The following is a 15,888-nucleotide window of genomic DNA, read 5'->3' on the forward strand; positions in this document are numbered from 1 at the left end:
CAGCATTCTGGATGATTGGCGCATGGTATTACACGTCTTTCCTGTAGCTAAATCACAAATGCAAAAGACATACCGTATCCAGTATTCAAGACAATTGACATATCTTTCCTATAGCGTGCAGACTAAATTACAAAGCAACAAATTCAGATTCAACGTCTTGAAAACCAAAGGAATAAACATGTATTGCAGAGAAATACACGAGTATTATTGACTACTTGGAGCCACAGGCCCTCAAACACAAAAAGAGGGAGAGGGACCTTAGCTTCTTTCCTCGCAAATAGATGGTTAGGAAGACAAGAACACACCTACACAAGAATTTCAACAAGAATACGTTGTCATACAATTTGATAATGAATCCAGAACTTTGACACGCAGTTTGATGCACTAAGCCTTACAGATAGAAAATAAAAGGCTCACGCTTTAGACCAATTCCAATAACGCACACGACACCGTAGATTATCTATTCACTGTAATTTGTACTTAGAGCAACTCAAGCAACATGGCAAGCTGAAAAATCTGAAACTAAATTGGATACCTTATTGAATTCATCCACCCGCCAACGAAATCAAGAAAGTTGCGCGAATATTCAAGCTCTGCCACATTTTAGATAGATAAATGTTCTAAAAACCAATTATCTTGGAATTAAACTCTTTAGCTCACATATGAATAACTTTTAAGTATAATCCAGAGTTGACATTGGTAGTAAACTAGTAATCCTCACTCAATTATTAGTGCCGGAAGTTAATAAAGGAAAGAACAGGAAAATCAGAATCAAATGTTGAATTTCATATCTATCTTGATTGGCAGATGAATTCCAATCCGAGAATCACGACTTCACAAAGATCTCTAGATGTGATTTGTTTTCCTGATCTATTACATCAAGAAACACAGGATCAACGATCACGTGACTGTCCACGTGCACCTTGAACTTGTGGTTCCACCACATCACCTTAGCGGCGCCTTTAATGTCCACCGTGGAGTCCAGCACCATCTCCCGTTGACCCACGTCCAATAAGAACTTCTTGCCGTGTTGAGCCAGCTGCAGGCCGCTCAGACGAGCTGGGAGGCGGAGCAGCTGGCAGGAGCGAGGAGGCTGCGAGCCGGCCTGGATGGGAGCCGAGCCGAGGAGGGAACCGGCGTAGAATATGGACATGGTGGTGTCGGAGTATTTGATGGAGACGACGTTGGGGTTCGTGACGTGAATGGTGAGGATGGTCTCGGCGTCGAGGACTGGGAAATTGAGCTTGAAGGAGGTGAGATCGATGGAGATGAGGTGGAAAGTGGGGTCGCGAGGCTTCGCCGTCATTGCCAGCGCGGCGAAGGCGGCGGCAGTCGCCCCCACCAGTGCGGAGCCCCAGCAGAACTTCTTCTCTTTGGCCATGGAACTGGTGTCGCGTTGGTGAAGTGTGGATTGGGTTTTTTGCACGAGTTAGGAGAAATGTCTGAAACAGTACATTTTTATATTGCTCACGCTTAAACCCGGATCCGAAGTCAATAAGTCGGTTAAGTGGTTCGATGGGTTTGATCCGGAACTGTGATCAGCATCATCGACCTGAGGGGTCCGACAATTTTTTAATATATATTTTAAATGAATGACCAAGATCGATTGATAAAATGATCGTTGAAGATCTATCGTGATCGTTGTCGACCTGACGGGTTAACATTCTTTTTTTCAAAAAAATCATTTGAAATCAACTACCAGGATTTTGTGGTCGTTCTGCGATCGGCACGTTGGGTCGGCTCAAACTCGGACCAACAGGTCGACTGTTGTTCAATTAATTTTTTTACGAAAATTTTGCCATAAATAAATCCCACCCCCTTCATATTTTTCAAACAATTTTCTCTCAATCTCTAATTATCAGTTGTTTCTTGATTATCAAAATATCAAGTTTCTATTATTGATTTATTGTCATTTGTTGGTTTATTTTCATAATTATTTCATTTTCTTTTTATACAAATGGATGGAGCCGAATCAAGTCGTATTAGTAGTGACAAAAGAAAGGGAAAGAGCATCATACCACCAGAGTTCGAGTATCACGTTTTCCCTTCATTCAATGCCAATGACTGTGATCTTGATTTTTACGACGAGGAACATCAAGAACGTGAACAAGATGCTCGACAAACACATCATTATCGAACTCAAGAAAGTACGAGCAATCTAATGCACCTAAAAGTAAAATTTGAGCTGTCACCAAACTTTTCAAAAACGTGACGTTTTCCTTTGGTGGTATGCAAGTCAAATGAAAATATTGTTCTAAAACTTACAAATTTCAAGAAGAATATGATTATGGAACTTTGGCATGACACGGAGAGAAAAATCATCCGGCGGAAATTGATATTGATCGTTCTCAAATTCTACATTCTCTTCTCAATAGGTAATGATTCTCAACTTTTAAAATTTGACGAATCTAAATTTAGAGAAGAGAAGACTAAATATTGTGCGGTTGAACAATTTTTTGTTTTAATTTTATTAATAAATTATTTTTTGAAATTTAGTTTTCAACATGTGCAAATCTTTATATTAAATGTATCTCACGAAATACTCTCAAAGACACACTTAAAATTTAGTCGTTGATAAAAAAAATTTGTTATTTTAAATAATACAGTTTTTTTTTGTTCCGATATTTGGAGTGATAATTTGCAAAATTGTTTATTTATGGGTATTACAAATCATTTGAATGATAATTCTTGGAATATTAAAAAAAGATTGCTTGCATATAAATGTTTTGACGAAACACACTGATTCTATTTGTTATTTTAGAAGAATATGGTCTAACTTCTCAAGTTTTTTCAATTTCTTTTGATAATGCTAGTTCATATACTTATAGAATTATTGAACTTATTGAAATATGTAAATCATCACTATGTAGTAAATTTTTTCATATAAGGTGCACATGTCATATTTTAAATTTATGTGTTCAAGTTGGACTAAAATTTTATCATCACATATTCAATTAATTAGGAACACAATTCAATATTTATGGAGCATCTCCGAGTTTTGAAACAATGGACAAATTTTGCAATATAAATGGTATAAGGCCTAAACGGTTAGCACGAGAGGTACAACTCGTTGAAATTTAACATATAAATTGTTATTATCGTATTTTGAATAGATTTGTTATATTTTCAAATTAATGGAACATATGCACTAGTATTTTGAAATTTTAAAAGTTTTTTATGATGTTAGTGACCAATGATATGATATTTATTATCTTAATTCTGATTTAATTTTAACTCATTGTTGTAACAGTGTATATATTTTTAGTAAACATATAAAATATATTGATAATATTTTTGTTCAATATATTTATGTCATGAAATAAAAATAGAAAAAATATGTTTTACAAATTCCTAAAATATTTTTGTACTTTTATTTTAGATACTAGACTTAAATTAAACGATTTACAAGAAAATTTAATATTATATTATGGATCTTTAGACTATATTACGGAAATGGTTCCTAATATTTCGTGATTTTGTTTAATATTAAAACTTATTTATATGATATTTATAACGAATATAAAACCAAATATTGAGGACAAATTGTTCCACATGAAATACAATCCATTACAAGTAGTAATATTACTTCTAAACTTACTAAAGCATAATTTTTATTAAGAGAACCTACGAGATGTCCACGAGGATCCTCAAGTTCCAGTCAAGAACTTGATAATTATTTTATCACTATTATTTTATTACTACTTTTGATCTTAGTGAAACAGATAAGGAAACTTTTGACATTTTGCGATGATGATCGCAAAAAACACGAATATATCCAATTTTGTCTATAATAAAAAAAAATTCTAGTTTTTCCCGTTTCAAAAGTTGCAGTGAAGTGATTTGTTAATATTTTAAAAAAATATATTGGATGAGAAACATTATAGCTTAAGGCCGAAAATTTTAGAAGCTTAATGTTTGTTCAATTATTAGTCAAAAGCTGCTATCCAAACACAACATATTAAAAGTGATGAAGAAGACTAAGATGAAACCGAGAGAAGATTAGAAACAACTCCTGTAAAAAATGCGAGTGAATATGATTGAATATAATAAAATATAATACATATTTTTATATAAAATGTTGAAAATTGAATATAATAGATTTTTACTGAAAAAATGTAATAAATTTTTGATCCAAAAAATGTAATAATTTTTTGATTGAGACAATGAAATATTTAATAGTGTTTTATAAGTTCAATTGTATAAGAATTTTTTTAAAAATACCTTTTTTTGTATTCTTCTAAAAAATAAAAAAAATCGAACCGGATCCGGATCCGGCAATTTAATCGGACCCGAATCTGGATCCAACATCCAATTCCATGACCACGGATGAACAGGTAAAGGGTCGGGATTTTATCCAGCCCGTGACCAACGTAAAATTCGAAGTCGAACATAAGACCCTGATTCCATAGTATCCATATCTGAATATCTACGAGTTCCCATTCACAGTATCATAGTCCTGAAATGTTCAAATTAAAGATATAAATTTATTTTTCCTTTATCGGCAAACATCAACATCAAGTTATCGACTTCAAATTCACATGACAAACAAGTTCGATCGAACACAAAGTAGGATCATGATTCCAGAATTTGAAGCACAAATAAGCAGATTCACCTTCAACAAAAACCAAGATAAATTTTGCATGCTCTGCAAATTAGAAAGTAAGCCTCGAAAACAAATGATCTTGGAATCAAACTATTTCGACTCTACATTTTTCTTTTTGGGAAATCAGAATCGACAGATTAAGACCCCACAAAGACATCTAACTGGGATTTGTTATCCTGGTCGATTACATCAAGAAACACAGGATCAACGATCACGTGACTGTCCACGTGCACCTTGAACTTGTGGTCCCACCACAGCACCTTCGCCGCTCCGCATATGTCCACCGTCGAGTCCAGAACCATCTCCCGCTTACCCACATCTGACATGAATCTCTTCCCGTGTTTTGCCAGCTTGAGCCCGCTCAGCCGAGCCGGGAGGTGGAGCTGCTGGCTGGAGCGAGCCGGCTGCGAGCCGGCGTCGATGGGAGCCGAGCCGAGGAGGTTACCGTCGTAGAATATGGACATGGTGGTGTCGGAGTAGTTGATGGGTACGACGTTGGGATTGGTGACTTCAACAGTGAGAATCGCCTCGGCGTCCAGGACCGGGAACTTGAGCTTGAAAGAGGTTAGCTTGATGGAGATGAGGTTGAAAGTGGGGTCACGAGGCTTTGCAGCCATTACCAGCGCAGCCACTGCCACGGCGACGGTAGCCACTAGGGCGGAGCTCCAGCAGTTGCCCATGAAATTGAAGTTGACGGTGGGGTTCCAAGTGCTTATGAAAAACCAACAAATTTAAGAGGATCGAGAAGATTGAATTGGAAAATAAAAATGGGTTTGTCGGAGCACGTATTTATATAGTTGGATTTTAAAACAATTAAATTGGTATAATATAAATAATTAAATATAGATTTAATATTATTTTGGTTAGGCAGCAAACGTGGAAAAAGTTACACGCATTTCCCCCACCCTTCTATAACGTTCTATGGTTACGTGCATGGGATGACTAAGTTTGAAGAATATGGAAAACAAATCAAATAATTTTATGTTTGATATTAGTTTTTATATTATAATTTATTTGATTTATGGTAAAAACTTATATGAGACGGTTTTACAGGTCGTATTTTGTGAGACGAATATCTTATTTGAGTCATCCATGAAAAAGTATTACTTTTTATATTATGAGTATTACTTTTTATACTATGAGTATTACTTTTTATTGTGAATATCGGTAGGTTTGACATGTATCATACATAAAGATTCGTGAGACCGTCTCGCAAGAGAGCTACTCTTGATTTATATTCAAATAAAATGATATCATCATGCTAAAAAATATTGAAAACTCGTACTATAATTTGAAATAATCATATTTAATTAAAAATCATATCTTAATTTTAAAGTTAAGGAAATATTAAATTATAATTTGAAATAAACTAACTATAATCTGAAATAATTTTTTTTAAATATCATATCATAACACTATTTTTTACTCTCTTAGATAAATTCTTAATAAAGAGTAAGACATTATTATATAACTAAATGTTTTAAACCATAATCAATGCACGAGGTACATCTAAATTTATTTGGCATGAAATATTAGTAACTTACAAAATATAAAAAATAAGGGGTTTACATAGTGTTTGAGAAAGTTTTTGTTTTATTTTAAAATGATTTTTTAGATATTTTTTGGAAGTAGATGATAAGTAGAAATAAGGAGTGTTTGGAAAAAGAATCTTAAAGTTAATAGAAACTAAATTTTGAGTGTTTGGAGAAAAATTGTTTTCAAATTTTTTTTTTAAATAAAATTACAATAATATTCTTAACTTACAACGCATTTGTCTTTTTTAATTATTTAAATTTTGGTACTCACACCATCAATAATGTATTTATATAATTATTATTAATTTTTGAATATCATATATCAAATTTAATTTTTCTTTTTTATAAAATGAATGTTTGAAAATTTATATAAGATTAAATAATAATAAAAAATGAATGAAAAAATTTGAATAAATGCAAAAATTATGTAAAAAATCTGAAAATGTAAATTATAAAAATAATTTTTTAAAATATAAAATTCTTGTAATAAAATATGATTTTGAATTTTATGTATTTCATTTGAAAATCTTAAAAACTCATATATAAATAAATTTAACGTTTTAAAAAATATCTAAAAATATTTATAAAATTGAAAATAATTGTGAAATATGATATTAAAAATTCAAATGTCAAATTGTAACTTTAAAACATTAACAAAAAATAGAAGCTTAAATAAACATCTCAATTTTGCTTCTAACTTTAGATTAAAAGTTATAGAAGTCGAAACAAATCTGATTTTCACAAGTATCACAAAACACTTCTACCTAGCTAAAATCCAATAGATATTTCGTAGAAGTTCTTTCAAACACTCTTTTAGTGGAGCACGGACTCGCCAACTAAATTTAATAAGAATTATTGTTGCCTCGTTTATTTTTTTATTGGTGTGCTCACACACGCAGTCTTTTTTTTTAAAAAAATTAATTGGATTTATTTTAAAATAATAATTATATCAAAAAAAACTTTATGATTTGAATTCAGTTTAGACCCTTGTATGAAATCCTGATTCCGCTTCTGTCAAAAACCAACGCCAACCTGTAAATCAACAGGTAAATATCATTTAATGTCGTAATTAAATAATTTTTAAAATTAGAATATAACACAAAAATGTACTCATCCTTGAAATGATGAAATGCACAAGTAAAATTATTGCATCTCAATGAGATGGAAATAATTTTGGAAAAAGACAAGACAAAAATGATAAAATGATTTATCAACATTTGGGAAAAGATTATTTTAAAATAACTATGCGTGTCCGTGTATAAACACTAAATATACACAAATTATGATGAAAATATATCTTTAAATGAGAGTGCCAATCCTCGAAAAATGACTCTGCATCTCAACATCTAAAAAGAAAAAGACATTCATCAAGAACATTAAATCACACGACAAAAATACAAATTTGAAATCACAAACATGACTTCATTAAATCATGAATTTAACTCAGTGCTCATATTCATCTTTGCAAGTGATCTATCCTTAGCACCAGACGACACCTACTATATTGTTCAGCGTGCAAACACAGAACTCAAGGTTCTACATCCAAGAAAAGGCGTAGAGCTCGAATAAGAAACAGAGCAAAACTTTTGCCCTTTTGTCCTCAATAGTAAGTGCCGTAATATGTGGGAGGAGCCCCAGCCGGCTGTTGGGCTGCAGGCAATGTTGCAGCTGTTGCCGTCTGTGCATATGTCTGCAGCAATTAATATATTGGAGTTCGTCATTTCCAGAAAACGATGTGACTATGAATAAAATTAGGCGAAAAGCTCTGGAAAAGTTGATGGTGTAAGGTGTATAAAAGGCCAATCGGGGGAACAGGAATATCTTTCTATGCAGAGATGTGATTATTTTTCCAAATACTATTCATCGGAGAATCCATAATAGAGAAATAGGATACAAGATCCGCACTTTTCACTACCTGTGTTGGATAAGTAGGAGGATATGTTCCATATGCAGCACTTTGGGATGTGGGTATTTGTGGATGCGTGTAACTAGTTCCATAAGCACCATAGGCACCCTAGAAAACCAAAACAGATATCAGTAGGTTCTTTGACATGCTTCTCAAAACTTTGATGTTGCTCAAGAAAAGAAGACCACAAGACTGCAACGAATGTGACGGAAAATGATAAGTTTTACTAAAAAAAGTTTCCAGCGACAAATTTCCATGATCGAGAAACCTGTTGTGGATAGCCAGGAGTCCACTGTTGTGCCTGAGCTTGTGAGGCTTGAGGCCAAGCCTGAGGCTGTACACCATAACCTGTTGCCCACTGATTCGGTGTGCTGGTATAAGCTCCCACCACTGAAGATGGTGAAATAAGTGATTTGGCTATTTTAGTTTTGTCTGATAATAAATAATCCTCTGCATAGCGCTTCTTCGACTCAGCTACGCTCTTATGGGGCAAAAACAGTTTTGCATGTCGATCATCAGCCTTCTTTATGGATTGTGCATCTCCAAAAAGATCCAAGAACTGCAAAAAGTAATGTTCACAGATAAGCTAAGCCCTTTCTGTGTCAGCATAATGGGAAAACTATTCATATCACCAAAGTCATCAACATCATACATGAAAATCTAGAGGTCGGGGCATGGTACAAATAATGGACATAATTGAGTAAAAGGGCAAACTCCAGCCAGCATTCTGCTGCATTTCTCATCAAATTATTAATCATCAATACGCAAGTAATTCAAATATATAATTTAAGGAAAATTACCTAAAACCCCCAAAAAAATTTCCATCCAAAAAACCATAGCAATAAAAGTTTTCTGACTCTCCTTAAAAACTCATTTATATTTTTTTTTATTATAAAAAAGCCCAATGCCAAATCTTAACTAATTTTTCTTTAAATATCCTTTAATTAATTGACAATAAACTATCAACCCTACTTCTATCCACTATTGACAAATTATTACATATACATTAATTTTTAATAGATAAATCTAACTTACAGTTTTCATGAGAAAATTATTGGATAGATCCAACTTTTATTTGATTACTTTTTTCATAAAACTCAAACATTGTCAGTTGTATAATTTAATTTCATAAAAATTTATATTATGTGTATTATATTAATAAATATACAGTTAAAAACACATTTGTGTTATATTCTTGTTTTTAAATCCAGTTAGAGGCAATTTGGAAAATGATTGACAAAATTTGATAAATTGAGTTGTTTGAATATGGAAATAATTTTATCAGGTTTTTAAGTAATGTCCCCATTATTTATTACCTCCAAGAAAATGCTTGACAGCTCCTCTCTTTCCCCAACACTTGCAACACTAGGGTTGGTAGGACTCTGCACTATGAATTTATCAACCAAGGAATCCAAGTAATCGACTCGCTTCGGAAGTGTCTGGATTGATTCCAAGTGGATCATTGCCTGCAATATTTCGACATTGAAAGAAGATGAGAATTCCAAACTGGAATAGACAGGTTTCTTATATATGTACAATTACATGCAGTTATTTGATCAATTTGGAGAGAAAAGGCAATAAGGGGAGAAATAATGGAGTAGCAAAATGAACGAAAGCCAGAAAAAGGGAGAACCTCCAGAAGGGGCTTTGACAATTGTGCAATCTCCAACCCTTGATCAAGAATTTCCCTAGCCTTATCCACTTTGCCACAAACCTTCCAAAAAATTCAAATGCATTTGAGAAGTCACTTTACAAGTCCTTGACCAATAAATTAGCAATTTGTCGTTTACCACTTTAACAATAATCAAATTCACAAACAACAGGCCCAACCAGAGGATACTTCAGATTGTCATAAAAACAGCTGAGTCAAAACTCAAACTGTGTTACTTAGAGAAACACCACTTTCCCAATTTTAGCAACCGGCCCAAATTTAGCAACCAATAAAAAAAGAAACTAGTATACATCCAAAAATCTCAAAAACTGATTCCTCAAACACAAGAACCGGCATAACTTAAAGCAGATCAGAACCCAAGTTTATTATTAAAAAACTAGCTGTCTAGCAGAAAACAATTAAAAAATATATAACATACCAGGAACATAAACCGTGAGTACTGAGCAAATAACAAAGGTAAAGTCTGCGAGTGTTCCTTTCCTTTTTCGATTGCAATTGCCTGTTCATATAAGGAACAAGCATCTTCTAGGTTTCCCTGCGAAATAGTTACAAATAACAAATATAGCTTTAGATAAAATTAAATAAATAAATAATAATCACACAATCTTACAAGGCGGTGCTCCATGTTAGCATGCTTAATTATTGCTTCTAGAAGCCCAGGTGAAATCCCAGTGTGCACAAGTTGATACGCAGCTCGAGCTCCAGATATGTCACCATGCTTTTCTCTAAATCGCGCAGCAAAAAGATGGATCTCCGGTTGCCTCTGTTAAAGGCAAAACATAATTTAAGCAAAAAAAGAGAGAAGGAATCATTCTTCCAAGCAACTGGCTGCTCGAGACATGAAATACCAATTCAACACTTGAACATTCTTAGAGATTCACCATCGTATCTTACAATTTGAAGCACAAGTAATGTTGATAGCATGGAGCAGGATATAAAGGAAGTGTGAATATGCTGTAACTAAACTGCATACCTTCACGAAGACCTGAGTAGCACGAGCAAGGGCATTATCAGAAAGCTCCATACTGCCAATAACTTCCATGCACAAAACATACCGAATCCAGTATCCAGGATAATTGGCACATGCTATAAGACATCTTTCATATAGCTTGACAATCTGAACACACGAATAAAATTGGAAATCAACTTATTCAAATTCAATGTCACATAAACGAAAATAATAAACAAGTACTATAGAGAAATGCACTGAGTAATATTGAGTCCTTGGAGTGGGAGGCCCCTCAAATACGAAAGAGGGACCCTCTTTGCCTGACAGATAGATGGTTAGGAAGATAAGAACACACCTGCATGCATAACATAGAATTTTAACACAAATATATTGTCGTACAATGTATCATGAATCCAGAATTTTGACTCGCAGTTTGAAGTACTAAGCCTTACAGATAGCAAAGGAAGGCTCATGCTTTAGATCAAGTTCAACATCCAATTAATGAGATGCTTCTCCAACAAATTATCCAATAAAGCACACGAAACGGCAGATATTACTTCACTGTAAGTCAATTTATAATAAGGGCAACTCAAGCTACATGCAAGCAAAAATTCTGAAAAAGCCAAACTTGGATACCTTATTGAAATCATCTCCGCCTTCGACAAAATCAAGATAGTTATGCCAATTTTCAAGCTCCGCAACATTTAGGGGCCGTACATGAAAGTAGGGCCTCCTAATTGCAGTTTCGAAACCAACGATTTTAGAATCAAACTCCTTAGCCCTCTTATATATCTCTTCCCTAATGGCAATGTACTTCTCCAACTCCTCGGCATCTTTTAAGCTTGTGTTAAGTGGCTTAAAATACTGTTCTGAAGCACCAGCGGGCACCTCTCCCTCGTTTTCCTGACCACGAGTTTCTGAATTCGTAAAAGCTGTGTCAGCAGCTTCCTCGGCTGTTCTCAACTCTGACAGAGGCCTATTGGCAACCAACTCTTTAAAACTGTAACATCACAAGCTAAAATTATTGGCATGATTGTAATAAAGAAAAACATTCGTTCGGAAAATGTGTCATCACCAGCAAAACTATTTGACAAAGAAACAATCTGTTTTCAGATAAAATTAAATGGAATACCGTCGGCTGAAATGGAACACAGGTACAAATATTTTCCAAAAAATGACTTCAAAATATGATTCACAACTACCACTTGTGGCCATTCTTCTCAATCTTAGTAGATATAAAGAATGGGGGACTGATAAGGCTCTGTAGAAAAGATGTTTACAGGGGCCAGAATGACCCGGTGAAAGGAACTTAGAACACAGATCGAAAGAATAAACTGAGCCAACAAAGTTACACCTCACCTCTTAACGAAATTACACCACCCCATAAATTAACCGGCACAATCACCCTCTTTCCCAACATCCTGCCATACTCCTTAATCCACCAAATATCATTGCATATAACAAATACTGCTTCAAATCTCACATTTTAACCATAGACAGGGTATCATATTACACAGTCAAAACTCAAAAGTAAAATGAACAAGTGATAACATAGTCAAGATTGATTATGTTTAAGAAATATGAGTTCAGAGAAGAAAGCAAGGCCAGAAATTTAAAATAATACCCTTCAAAATAGCGATCCAGCTGCTGATTTGGAATTTCCAACACCCGTGTGTATAATGTGGCAACACGAGGCCAATCTTGTTGAGAAATTTCATACTCAATGAATTTGTCCCAAAGAGGAAAGCATAAATAATCACTTCCAACATATTCTAAAGCTCTTTCAAATAACCTGGAACACCAACAGAAAAAAAAGGAGTTGTGTTATTCCATAAAGATGCAGGTTAATCCATGATTGACCACATAAGCGTCTAAGAGGAATGGTGTTGCGGGGGTGATAATTCACTCAAAGTGCACTTGACAATTCTGAACTAAGGATAAATGACACCGCATTTACCTTCCTCAAAAGAATCTTACACAGCTCGTCAAAACTCAAGGGAGAAGTCATGAAGGCCATCTTAGCCTTAATGGGGACCATCTTCCTGGCAGCAATTGTATATCGATGCATCTCATGTGCCATGGACAAAAACAGCAAAAATTCACGGAGAAAAAAATGACTATGGCGGAGCCCTAATGAGAAGTATAGCTGAAGGGGTGATGAGGTCATGTCACAAATAAAAGAAAAAATTCGGATAGCACTTAAAAGTAGCCTCCGAGTCAAGGGTTAACACAAGTAGTTGTTTATCCAGAGGGCATTTTCAACAAACCTTTAAACCTTACACTTCAATAATGGCTGTTGTGTACAACTGAAACCACGTTAGAAAGCAATAAATTGTCACTTCAACAACAAAACATCAAAGAATCATGGATCACCACTTATGCTAAACGCGAGTAAACTGATTCCTGGAAATTACCTTCTGATAGCATCAGGATCTCCATAAGTGCCAATTGCAAATACACAATAATGCAACCACATGTCAACAGAGTAGGTTACGCTTTGAACAGCTCGTTCATAAACCTCTGCAACTTTGTCCATTGAGCTTAGGCGTGCCTCATGATCAGCATACTTCTTCCAATAACCATAGCAGAGAGGAAATTCCGCTAAAAAGGCATCATAAACTTTTTGAATCTTCAAAATCTCTCCCTAGAAATAAAATTAAGACATGGACAAGTTCGATTGACTTAAAATAGCCGGAAAAGTAGAAAAAAGCATAAAAAAGGAGCCCCTCGAGTATTATTAAGAGGCAGTCATATAAAAGACAAATATCATATTCATAGAGAAATTTTGTCAGTTCGATTCTTATTCAAATAAATAGCTAAGGTAAGGGAAAAAACGAGCATCAAGAAAAGATAACTCTAGCCCATCAGCCATACCTCTGATATTCTCTCTGTCTCTTCTATTAGGGAAGTCCAAGCATTAAAGTCCAAGGAATTAGCTGTCACAATGCTCCACGATCTTTCTTCTTCTGCACTTAGACCTGGCATAAATTCTTTAACATCATAAGCAACAAGTTCATAAGAAAGAAAAACAATGAATTTTTTTAATACTATGGCATTCTTGGCGCTAACCCGTGAATTACAAGGAAATAGTTTGAAAATCATAAAGTACATTATCATAAGTGAACATGATTGTTCCACATGCATTAATTGAAAAGAATCACCAAAGTTCCAAAATCATATGGAAATTGTAACAAACAATCAACATCAGTTTTGATTATCATAGGGTTTATGTTAAGAAAATGCATATTAGTTTTTCAATCACAAAGTCACCTTCACGCTGTATTGTGAAATGACCAAAAAAATCTCATAACCCATAAGAGGCAACAAAAAATTTCAGTAAAGAGAATGAATACTTAATAGATAATACATCACAATATTATTTTTTCTCTTTTAGGATACTAGTACAGTATAAGTTCAATAACTGATGCAGTTCAATCATTTCATTCTACTATAATTTGCGACAGAAAGTGATATTTCCAATTTATCAATGCTAATCCTTAATGCAATCATTGGTATCTAAGTAGAATTCACATTTACTAACTTCCAATGTTGTTTCAAGTTACAAAGGACACGTAATGCGCAACCTGATAAGTTATGGTGTCTTTCGAAGCTGTCGTTTAAATTTCAGCAAAGGTGAGAAATGGTGAGGGAAACCATATACTACTTCCTTATTGCCAACAACCAGCAGCCAAAACCACGTGTGAGTTAATCGATCAAAATTTAAAAGACAACATCGACACAAAATAGATACCAGAACCACCTAGAGGTTGATGCAATAAAGCTGATCCGATACCAGCGGTTGAGTTAATCCCATTTTCCATGACATAAACTTTTGCAGCATCCTCTGCTCCATGAAGACCATTAATAGAAGAAACATAGCCAGCAGCTTGAGTTGAGTCCAGAAAAGAATTTGCAAGACAAAAAAAGTTAATTAGCATCAACGGTCATTAACTCAATGACTTCCTACTCAAAACTATTATAAGCTGTAGCTTTTTCATTACCAACATCCATATCGGAACCATGAGCCACTAAATTAGCTTCATTTGGAGGGATGGACGAATCAAGTTTGTCTTCTGCATAAGGCAGATTGTCTGGAACATTCATGTTTTCAGTAATTTGAACAGTGGAACTGTCAGTATCAGGTGCAGAAGTGGTTTCACTCGGATCATGGTTATCTGTAGAAGAATAACCAGCGACAGCAGATGTCTGTGCCACCACAAACTCGCCGTCCCCCATAATAAAAACAACTAGCCTACCAAGAAGTAGATAAACATCCAGGAAAAAAAAACAGTCAGGAAAAATATAGAAACTCTGACTTAGCACCAACACAGTCCCGATAATATTGTGTTGGTAATAGCAGAAATATGAACATGATGCAAAAGTAAATAGCTAGAAACAAGTTCACAACACCATGCTCTGAGTCCACATCAATCCTAAATACCACGAAATATATTCAGTTATTCTACCCTAAATACTGAATGCTGATATTTCCATGGAAGCATACAAATCGCTATCAACAAGCAGAATCCAATGAAATTCGTTAGTTTCCATACGATGAACATATAATATTCAAACATCAAGTGTATAATACGGCTGTCCGGCATAGCAAGCTAAGAAAAGGTCCCCAATTCCAATAGAAAACCCAATACGACCTTCCAAAAAAGGCTTAATCGAAGAACCCTCTCAGTGAGTAAATAATAATGCCGAAATAAAAAGCCAACACATATGAATAAAGAAGTGATTCCATAAAGCAGACTAAAACAACCTGAAATCGCAATTGAAGCAGTCCGCGAATCACCAAACTTTCGTGAGGTAAATCCTTATGTTTTCGTGAATAAGTAAGTGTTCAGTGTGTCGTAGTGAAGCCGAAAGAGGGACAAAATGGAAAATTAGGGCTCCTTAGGATCATACCCTGATCAACTATTTTTGCATTAAAAAAATGATAAAGTTTGTGAACAAATCTTCTTTCAAAAATTCAGAGGTGGTTTTCTCTTCGTACCTAGCTAATGGAATTTTTATTTTGTTTCAATAAAATAATATTATATATTAAATCATGTTAGATATCATTGGATAAAATTATTTCGCAATTTTAAAATAATTATGTTGGATTTAAAATATAATCAATATAGCATATAACGAAAACAATGATAAATCAATTTCGGATAATATGATAAAATAAACATTGCAACAAGGAAAAAATTACTATTTTTAAATGTGTAGATT

General features: G+C 34.2%; 3 protein-coding genes across 10 annotated transcripts; all 3 read right to left on the reverse strand.

The window, feature by feature from the left end:
* Positions 1 to 762: 762 nt before the first annotated feature.
* Positions 763 to 1,449, reverse strand: LOC142522400 (uncharacterized). Its single transcript, XM_075625774.1, has one exon. It carries the CDS (start codon positions 1,379 to 1,381, stop codon positions 827 to 829), a length of 555 nt encoding a protein of 184 aa, XP_075481889.1. The 5' UTR covers positions 1,382 to 1,449; the 3' UTR covers positions 763 to 826.
* A 3,126-nt stretch (positions 1,450 to 4,575) lies between these two features.
* Positions 4,576 to 5,365, reverse strand: LOC142537206 (uncharacterized). The gene has a single exon (XM_075642760.1). It carries the CDS (start codon positions 5,281 to 5,283, stop codon positions 4,741 to 4,743), a length of 543 nt encoding a protein of 180 aa, XP_075498875.1. The 5' UTR covers positions 5,284 to 5,365; the 3' UTR covers positions 4,576 to 4,740.
* Positions 5,366 to 7,531: 2,166 nt separating this feature from the next.
* LOC142522409 (pre-mRNA-processing factor 39-1-like) lies at positions 7,532 to 15,595 on the reverse strand. Of its 8 annotated transcripts, none has more exons than XM_075625810.1 (15): positions 15,431 to 15,595; positions 14,667 to 14,917; positions 14,417 to 14,551; positions 13,540 to 13,655; positions 13,080 to 13,309; positions 12,290 to 12,457; positions 11,302 to 11,665; positions 10,690 to 10,833; positions 10,327 to 10,479; positions 10,135 to 10,251; positions 9,678 to 9,758; positions 9,361 to 9,510; positions 8,313 to 8,603; positions 8,051 to 8,152; positions 7,532 to 7,816 (listed from the first exon to the last, which is right to left on the reverse strand). In XM_075625810.1, exons 2-15 carry the CDS (start codon positions 14,899 to 14,901, stop codon positions 7,739 to 7,741), a joined length of 2,364 nt encoding a protein of 787 aa, XP_075481925.1. In that variant the 5' UTR covers positions 14,902 to 14,917; positions 15,431 to 15,595; the 3' UTR covers positions 7,532 to 7,738. The 8 variants fall into 8 exon arrangements, with proteins under 8 accessions (XP_075481925.1, XP_075481961.1, XP_075481952.1 ...); XM_075625846.1 differs by having other exon boundaries at positions 7,532 to 7,828; positions 8,054 to 8,152; positions 13,540 to 13,643; positions 14,459 to 14,551; positions 15,431 to 15,594; XM_075625837.1 differs by having other exon boundaries at positions 7,532 to 7,828; positions 8,054 to 8,152; positions 14,459 to 14,551; positions 15,431 to 15,594.
* Between the last annotated feature and the right edge of the window lie 293 nt (positions 15,596 to 15,888).

Source organism: Primulina tabacum, chromosome 2 (genome assembly GCF_025594145.1).
Source record: "Primulina tabacum isolate GXHZ01 chromosome 2, ASM2559414v2, whole genome shotgun sequence".
Taxonomy (NCBI): Eukaryota; Viridiplantae; Streptophyta; class Magnoliopsida; order Lamiales; family Gesneriaceae; genus Primulina; species Primulina tabacum.